Genomic DNA, 9,238 nt, shown 5'->3' with positions numbered 1-9,238 from the left:
CACGGGCAGGAAAAGCAGCTTGGAGCGAGCCCATCTCCCCTGTTGGCTCCCCTGGGCTCTGCCCATGTGCCAGGTCAGGTGGGGGCACGGCACTGGCAGCACCACACCCACTCCATCACTAAGGGATGCCAAACCTCTCGAGCTGGCCCTAAGGGCCCTGCTGTTCTCCCTGCCCTGGACAGGACAGCAGGAGAGCAGGGGCTCGGGAAAGGCCTGGCTGCAGGGATGGGAGCTCAGGGCTGGGAGGCTGAGCTGGAGTTGGGCCCAGCCATGCTGTGCAAGGGAAGAGAGCCTTGATCCTGAAGTGGGGCTCTGTGCTACAGCAGCTTTGCTGAAGCTACTGGAGGATCTTTTTCCCCCTGTGGCCCATTCCCAGGTCTTCAGAAAACAAGGGTGAGCTCAAGCTGGAAGAGAGGGGTGTTGGGAATTGAAGTGACTGCATCCCACAAATGCCCACAGGAGTGCCTGACACCTCAGTCCACTCTGGCCATGCACAAACCATATTCCAGGTACCCTCCAGTGTCCAGACCTAGGGACACAATCCTTGCTCACACCACTGTGACACTTCCTGATCATATCCCCTTTCAAACCTTAGCCAGTGCTATCAGCTACACCAAAAAGGTTCTCAGGAGCATCTCACCCCTCTTTTCCCACTGCAGGCACCTTTTCAGAGAGGCAGAAAAAAGCCTTTGTGGATGTGCTTATGATATTTCTCCATAACTGTAGCAGTCAATAAGAATTCATCCCAGGCCCAAGCAAGTGACTAAAAGCTGCTGCCATCTGAAAGCTCAGTGGTGGCCTGCATGAAATAATGAATGGAATTACTCCAGCTAGTGGCAAATATTTAGAAACAAAACACAACACCCCATTTTTGGCTGGGACTGAAGGGGCTGCCACTGAAGTTGGCTGTTTAGAATGTCTATGAAAAGCAGGGAACCTTGCACATATCTGCAATGCTCACAGAAATGCAGTCCATAGAACAAATGCAAAAGCATGCAGAATTCTTGGCAACCTCATCTGACATAAGATGTGCTGTTGTATCATAAATTTTATATAAGGGAACAAATTGATCAGCACTAAACATCTCAACAACCTCATTGTTTTAACTGACATTCAGTTTCTGAACATTAAAATATATGAAGGGCAGAAATATTATCTTCTAAAATGCAGATATTCAAAGAAGGTTTTTTCAGTTACTAACAGAAACACCTAAATGTTTCACTGTTTTAAATTGTAAGTGGATTTGAAGAACAATTCAGTGATTTATCAGTGGGATCACAGTTTGACCTACATAACAAATTACGCCACAAGAGAAATTATCTCCTATGAGCTTAGTCATTAGGATGGAGTAATTTCTCTTCCTTTTGATACTTTCCAAATAGTTTTTGAGAAACAAAGATTATCAAAGGGTTTAGTTGCCCTTTGCTACCATCTTTAGCATTTAACCAAAGTCAGGGCTTGGGAGTAAACAGTTCCCTTTAAACAATCAATCATCAGTGCTGCTGCACTTGAGAGCACAGCCCAGTCCCTGGCTGGAGACAGGAGTGAGGGTGCTTGGTTAACTGGCCTGACTGGAACCACACTGGGCAGCTCGGGCTCTCCTTCTGGCCACACGCCTGGGGCTGCCTTTCAAAGGCACTGCACACCTGACAGTCCTCCTGGACACTCTCAGCTCTGTTGGAAAAAAGGCATTTAATTCTTTAGCATCTACCTGCAAGCTTTGGTGCTGTCCTAAGTTACACTTTAACTGACAACAGGCTAAGTTTAGAGCAGCAACCCGGTGTCCCATGCCCCAGCTAACCCACCTCTGAGTGCTGTGCCATTTAACACAGGGTGCCCAAAGATGACTCTGCAAGACTTTTGCACTGACATGGTGTATTTAAGACAAAACTACAGTACAAACATTCCAAGACTGGGTTGAGTGGACTACAAATCTACTTGTTCCCATGTACAGTTTCAATACAGATCTCAGTGCAGTGCCTAAGACAGTTCATACGTTACCAGTGTTGTGAAACAGAAGCAAGAGGGTGCACTTCGTTTTATAAAAAACCCAACAAATAAATTATACATTGAGAGCTATTGCCAAGCTTTACATATAAAAAGTAAAAATACAGTAGTTAGTGCGGCTTTAACAAAACAAATCTAGCTAAAAAAATATTCTTATGTACTTTAAAAATAAGTTTGTCCAGTTATATAGGTGGGGGTGGTGTGTGTGTTTATGGAGCAGAGTGCTCAAGCCAAGCAGTCTAGAGGAGGTGAATTCTGCAGGAGAATCCTGTGGCTCCCGGCCCTGTGGGTGTGGCAGCGCTGCCAGCAGTGCCTGCTCCTCAGACCAGCAGCCACACAGAGCCAGGCCTGGCTTTATGGGGCTGTGCTGAGCATCCCCAGCAGCACTGCCCGGAGCCACTGCAGCTCTGCCTCTGCCCGGCACTGTGGGGAGGGCCCTGCACTCCTGTCTGTGGTGCCAACACCTGGAGCAAACACACCCGGATCACCCCTGTGTCACTGAAAGGCCATTAGTACATATTGGTCTATCTTTTGGTTGAAAAGTTGATTGTCCAGCTGCATTTGAAAGCTGTGACATTACAGTGTCTAACAGCTACATATATATATATATATATGTATATAGATACTACAGCTTCCTAAACTCAGAAACACTATGTGCCCAGACAGAGCTTTAAATGCTAGCTGGCTGCTAGCTGCTATCACTTCACCAGTAGATTTGGGTTGTACCAGAAAACGTTCACAATGTGAAAAATACATCCAGTGCTGTTTGTGAAGGACACGCTCATCCCAAGAGTACATCTTTGCTTCATGAAACGAGAAGGAGCAGGGTGCAGACAAAGGGAGAGCAGGCAAGGACTGCAAACAGTTTGTATAGAGACCCACACATAGCTGCATTGTTCACCTGAGCTGCTCTAATAGGGCTGCAAATTTTCTTGCCAAAGTTGTGTCCAAAAAATTGTCCAAAATTATCTTACATAGCTGTCTGTCTTTGACAAAGTATGAGAAAAATTTAAGTTTAAAATCAAATACATTCAAGCTAATTCATTAACCATGACTGATTAACAGGTAAGTAGGTAATTTATGTGCTATAAATTACCTAATAATAAACTCTATTACCACTGAACTAAAGAAGAGATTTCCTTAATTCTGGTGTATGAAAGCCTCAACTCCCACAATTTAATGCCCATTTCCTAAGCCTGTAAATACACACAGCACATGCAGACTCTGATGGTCCTAAATGGGTGAGACTGAACTGCATCTCTCTCAGGTTAATCAGTCTGAGATAAGGGCAGGGATGCTGTTATTATAAACACCAAGATATCTATAAAACCTTTTACTCCAGTCACAGAATGTGACTGGAGTAAAATCACTTTTACTTTCAGATGCAATCACTTAGCATTCATTCATTCACTCCTGTCAACTCTTACAGCTTTTCAGTGGTTGGCAGACCTGCCAACATCCTGACACCAAATTCACACAAAAGCTTTATTTATAAATCTCTTTAAATAAATACCAAAAAATAGACTTTAAGAACAAGCTTGGACCCTATAGCCAATCAATCAATAGTATAGCAATGGCAGGAAAATCCTTTTTTCTCAGTAGCACACAGGCATTAACTGATACTTTATAACACTAACTGTAGGAACTATTATCCCTATTTGTGTTTGATAAAATGCAGGTGATGAGGAATGCTACATTACCTGTTAGGCAGTCATGTTGCAAGACAGTAGTTCTAGCTGCAAACCAGAACAGTGATGCCAAACTGCAGGATGTTCAGATCACAAACCTGTGTCACCTTGGTCTCGCCAGGCTCCCTACATAAGCAATGATTTGGTTAGATAAGTAAGCTACATCAAGGTAAATTGAGTGAATAGTTGCTCCAAGTATCAGATTTTGCTGGGAAAAGTTGGGTTTGTAGCCCCAAATCTATAAGATTTTGCAAGTTCCCAATTTACCAGTTGAAATGTTTGCATTTTTATGTGAAGTTTCAAATATTAGTCCTCTGAAAATTGAGGAAAGCCTCGCCCCTTTGAAGTTTCTGTGTGTGTGCATGTATGTAATCACAACATTCCCCTCCAAACACGGCTATCCTGACCATGCTGAAATAACAGTTGGTTATTTGGAACCATTTAGATTTCAGGGGACACACTCACCACACGCTATTTACTTGTTATTTTGCTGTGATGGCTTGGGAGGAATCTAAGGATGGTATTCAACACACAGTGCTGGAAAACTGTAAACTTCTGTTATTCCAGTTTTGGGAGGGATTCAAGCTGACAGTTCGCAGAGCTCCTGAACCCAACAGGAAGAGCCAAATATCAAACATGCCTAAGAAAATGCTACTGCATTCTGTCTATTTACAAACCCAACACATGTAGCTGGTGAATGCCAGCTCAGCTGCTGAGCAAACAGATGAATAGCAAGTGCCAAGTTTCCACACACAGTCCTGGCTTTGTGCAGAAAGCAGACTGTTGCAGCCATTGCTTCCCTTTTCCTGCAGGAACTTTGCTGGCAACTGCATTATTAATCCAGACTAAGACATTTGATATTCGAATCAGGAATCTTCTACATTTTAAAAAGCAGTAAGGCTGAGACTTAAAAGTATAAAAAAAGCCAATACTCAACTGGAAGTAGCAATGAGAGAGCTGAAGGGCTGGGAGCAGGAGTCCTGTGCCTGGCAGGGGCAGTGGCTCCGCTCATCCGGCAGCGCAGGAGCAGGACCTGCCGTGTGCTGCCCTGGTGCTGGCTGGAGAGGCACCTGCAGCACCTGCCACTAATCCTGAAATCCTGGCTCTTGAGGCAATGGCTGCAAATCACTGCCTGCAGAGTCACTCTGGTATGTCAGTCCTAGGAGCTTTCTCTGGTCCCTACATTCCTGTTAAGGCCTCAGGGGTTTTGAGACGTGGCAGTGGGTCATGTAAAATCCACGTGGCTTCTCCCTTAACACTCATTCAGCATCTTGCAAAGAAGAGCACGAGAGCAACAGCAGCATGAACACCTCAGCCTGAATGCAGCAGCCTTGCTGGGCCCAGCTTACCTGCACAGCTCATAGTAGTTTGGTCCAAACCTTTGTTTACACTGAGACACCGTGCAGGCAGCCAATGGGTAGAAATGAAGTTGTGCATACAGGATCCAGAACCAATTTTCACATTTAAGTTTGTTTCTAATAACCACATGCATGAAAGTATCTACAAACAGCAGCACTATGCAGAAAATGCCCTCCAGCCTCAGTCACAGGTTCAAACCTCTTCTTCAGAAAGAAAGATCACAGTTGTTTCATCTGTGCTTCTCTGTTAGATGTGGGATTCATCATCTTTGTTTCTCCTCCCTGTGACTCTGCATTACTTTTTTCACTGGCTACATCACCAGTGTCCATGTGATGATACTGCTGCCCAGAGCTCAAATGATCTCTGAACTGTATGCACTGTACCCCAAATTTCACCTGGGCACCCAAATGCCTTCACACTGTGCAGTGTGTGCTCTTACCTTCCTTCTACAAAGAAGTGAATTGCTTAAAAAAATTGCTTTTTTCCTATTTTCACCCTAGTCTTTCTGTTATTTGTTCCACATACAACTATTAGATGACACTTGGAACAGGATACAAAGTGGCATTAAAAACTGATCCAGTTGTATCCTCAGGCTGCAAAAATACCTGGTAAGTATACCTTAAGCACAGTGTCTGGAAAAAACACCCAGAAACAGCATGAAGAGAAACAAGAAAACTGTTTTCCTTTCTAGTCCTAGAAGACTACAATACTAATCAATAAGCAATTCCTGAAGCAAGCTGCACTCACACCTTCACTGCTTTGGCTCTTAAAACATACAGATCTCTAGTCTAAAATGCATGTATTTTAATCATGTAGAAAATGAAATCATCAGTATAAGTCTTCTGCTGTATGCTACTAATGCTACAAGCTGTTTGGCAGGTAATTTCCATTTTCCTGGTTGCAGTGAGCAGCAGCTCAAATCCAGCCTACACAGCTGGTCACTGATGGACTAGATTCTCATGCTTTCCAGGTACTGTAACAGGGTGTGCAAGGACTATTAAGGGGGTTAAGGCCAAAAAGGAGAGTATGTGTTGGTACAACTAGGGAAAACCAGAGAGAATAATCACACAGAAGAAAATGTCCTTGGCTGTGCGGGAAGGACAGTGACCACCACGGAGAGCCCTGTGCAGGGCACGGCCACGAGGTGGCCCTGCGAGTTCTCCTCATCCCTGCGACGTTCATTATCCCGCAGCCATCAGGGCCCCAGTCACACCCCAGAGCTCTGCGACACCTTACAGCACCAGAGCCAGCTCAGGGTAAGGAACAATCAACCAGCACGAGCAGGACACAGCTGCTTTCTTTTCCTCAGTTCAGAACTAGCGCCAGTGTGACAGTTCACTTCTCCTGAAGGAGAACATCAAATGTGCATGTGGTTTTACATCCCAGTTCAGGCTGCAGTTCCAGTTATTGTGAAAAATGCAGAAGTCTCTTCCTGGATCCTGGCAAACCAGCTGGCTGTCTGACTCCCATTCAGAATGAGTTTGATCCCAAGCAAGTCTTTTGGAAGGATCCCATGAAGACATGTTAGAAGATTTGAGTTTTTACAAGGTGAGAGTTTCAGAGACTCCTTTCAGAGTTCAGTGGTGAGTAAACATTTTGTTCTTACTGTAGCATCCTCAGTAACTGGGCTAAAAGGGGTGAAAAAAAAATAAGGCTCTGTAAATACATTCCTCCAAAAAGGTCTGCCATGATGCATTACAAGAGAGGAGTATTGCTTCAGAGAGCATTCATGGCTTTTTCCCATGTAACTTAATGAGACCAACAGACAAACTTTTCTAATGGACAACTGCAGCAGAGCAAACAGAATAAATTTAAACAATGCAGCAGTAGCACCACTGCCATTCTTTAAAGGTGGTCACTGCAAGGGTGGTTGCCACTGCCATCATTCTGCCTCACCGGCATGGCAGAATGGAATAGCAAGGGAAAAGGCTTCTACCAGTTGGGTTTTCTGACACTCTTATAGCTTGGAATTAACATACACACATCCATTCATTTGTCATACTTGAAATGCTATACACTGAGACAGAGCTACAGTTTATTAGCACAGCAAAACAAGGCATTATGTCTAAATGGCCACTGTAACTATATCAGTGGAAGCAGTAAGAGTGCCCACACAGACCTGTGGAGTGAGCTCACCTCACTTCAGGTGCCTGCTGGGATGGCGTCAGCCCAGCTGAGGACATCAGGGTCTCTGTGCTGCCTTTCACTGCCTTCAAAGATAAGGCAACGTTATTTCCCAAAGGCCCGTTGGAAATCAGTCCAGTCTGAATGGGGAAGAATGAGATAAGAAACTCAAAACACCAGCCAGGACAAGACAAGCTAACATTTCAATATGATTTACATATAAATGGCAAAAATAGGATTCATTAAACTCCAGACTGGGCTTTACTAATACAAATTCTTTAAGAAATTTTATGGCATTTACCTGCAGTACAATACAGCAAAAATGAAGTTTAACTATTAAAAGGGTATGTTGTCTGATTTACTCCAGCTGAATTAGTTTCCTTTGTTTTTGAAGGTCTATAAATTAATGTAGCAGATCAAACTATTAAAAACTATTGTATTTTATTATTTAACTTGAACTCCTGTTTCTTAATCATGACAAAAGCTTTCGCTTTTTTCTTTAAGAAATGGTTAAGTAACTCACTGGCACTATCCACCTCGGTGTTACAATGGGCTGAGAAGACACCTACAAAAAGCAAACAAAAACTCAATTAAAAGGTTGAAAGCAGTTAAGAAACGTTGTCAAAATAGCATACCTCCCAAAACAACACCTCCCCCAAAACCAATCTCAGATATTTGCCCCTTGTTAGCCTTTGAATCACACTAGTGATTAGCTGGAGATGTGGCACCCACTGAGCACAGAGCCAGACACTCACTGGGTGCAGTTTCAACTCAGTGCTCCCTTCCAAAGGCAAGAATCCATCATCTTTTAGTGCTTTGTGGACAATCTTAATCCAGAGGACACTACTGTGAAGAGTTCAAAAGTCCTCCTACTTCCCCCTTTCTCTTGGTGCATACAATAGAACTCATTTTTGCCAGCATAGATTACAAGAGATTTCTTTTTATCTATATAAAAGGCTTGATTAGTATTACAAGTTTACTAATCAAGTATTTGTGTGTATATCTATATATACACAGACATATACACATGTACATACATCTTCAAAATATAATTTCTGAATTATGTATTTCTGAACCCTTACATATCCCTTATTAAGTGTGAGAAGCAGGCTGGCACTTGCAGCTCTACTAAAACAGTACTAGAGCTTCCTGTGGCACACACACAGGTTCACTCTCCAGGCTCCTTCATTTCCCTGCAAAGCTGTCACATCTACATCCCTACACCAGCCACCCTGCAGGTGGGGGCCATGTGAACAGTGATCCCTGTCCATCGCTTTTTTCCATTGCTGCAGATCCAAGCCTGGCAGACAGACACTAAAGCCAGAGAAGAGTCCATGAGTAAAAATCACTGTTATGTGCAAAGGAAAAAGTCTGGGTTTGAAATACATTTACCCGAGGTGTGGCTTCTGTAAAGTCAATTAGATTCTCTGTCAGTGATGTTAAGGAAACGTCCTGGTCATCTGGAGTGCTCTATGGAATAAATCAGTTTTGAATTGAATTCCCAGTAGCAACCACACAGGTCTACTGAATACTCTAGTGGCTTCCTTAGTTATAGACCAGTATCTTTAATGAACATTACTTTTTATCAGGCTTATTTTTTCACGTCTTTCCATTTGATCTTTTAAAATAGCCTTTTGATTTCCCTTATTCTCATTAATGTACTGGAAAAAACATGATTGCTACTGTAAGCAAGCAGTGAAACTGTCCCCTCCCCTCTGTGAAGGTGGGGTATGCACCATTTGAAAGCTCAGCAAGGTCTAGAGTGGGGTGTTTAATTCAGTGAAATTTATGATTATTCAGGGGGATCAACTATGTAATACTGGTTTAGAGGCCAAACAGCTACAGGGCAGGATGTTTTGGTCATCCAGAACAATCTGTCAGTCTGCTCAAGTAAAGGCAGCACAGGTCCAATGTTATTGGATGGACTCTGCTTTTCTTCTAAAGAGGGACAAAAGAAATTTTAATCCCCGAATTTGTGCTCTTCATGGAATCCAGTTAAAAAATACCTTAAGGTATAACAAATGAACATCTAAATTTAAACTTTTCCTTCTGTGGTTCTT

General features: G+C 43.2%; 1 protein-coding gene across 5 annotated transcripts in view; it reads right to left on the bottom strand.

Moving 5' to 3' along the window:
• Window positions 1-1,858: 1,858 nt before the first annotated feature.
• The window catches only part of EPB41L5 (erythrocyte membrane protein band 4.1 like 5), a 52,288-nt gene continuing 44,908 nt past the window's right edge, over window positions 1,859-9,238 (bottom strand). For 4 of the 5 annotated variants that reach the window (XM_054636643.2, XM_077181623.1, XM_077181627.1 and 1 more), the window contains exons 23-26: window positions 8,571-8,648; window positions 7,702-7,743; window positions 7,191-7,318; window positions 1,859-6,682 (exon numbers count right to left, since the gene is read on the bottom strand). In XM_054636643.2, the coding sequence (XP_054492618.2) occupies window positions 6,625-6,682; window positions 7,191-7,318; window positions 7,702-7,743; window positions 8,571-8,648 (306 nt within the window). In that variant the 3' untranslated portion in view covers window positions 1,859-6,624. The remainder of the gene's footprint in view (window positions 6,683-7,190; window positions 7,319-7,701; window positions 7,744-8,570; window positions 8,649-9,238) is intronic. The other variant, XM_077181624.1, reaches the window with a different exon arrangement.

Source organism: Agelaius phoeniceus, chromosome 7, assembly GCF_051311805.1.
Source record: "Agelaius phoeniceus isolate bAgePho1 chromosome 7, bAgePho1.hap1, whole genome shotgun sequence".
Taxonomy (NCBI): Eukaryota; Metazoa; Chordata; class Aves; order Passeriformes; family Icteridae; genus Agelaius; species Agelaius phoeniceus.
Note: the sequence above shows the minus strand (reverse complement) of the source record. Positions and strands in the feature narration are given on the sequence as shown.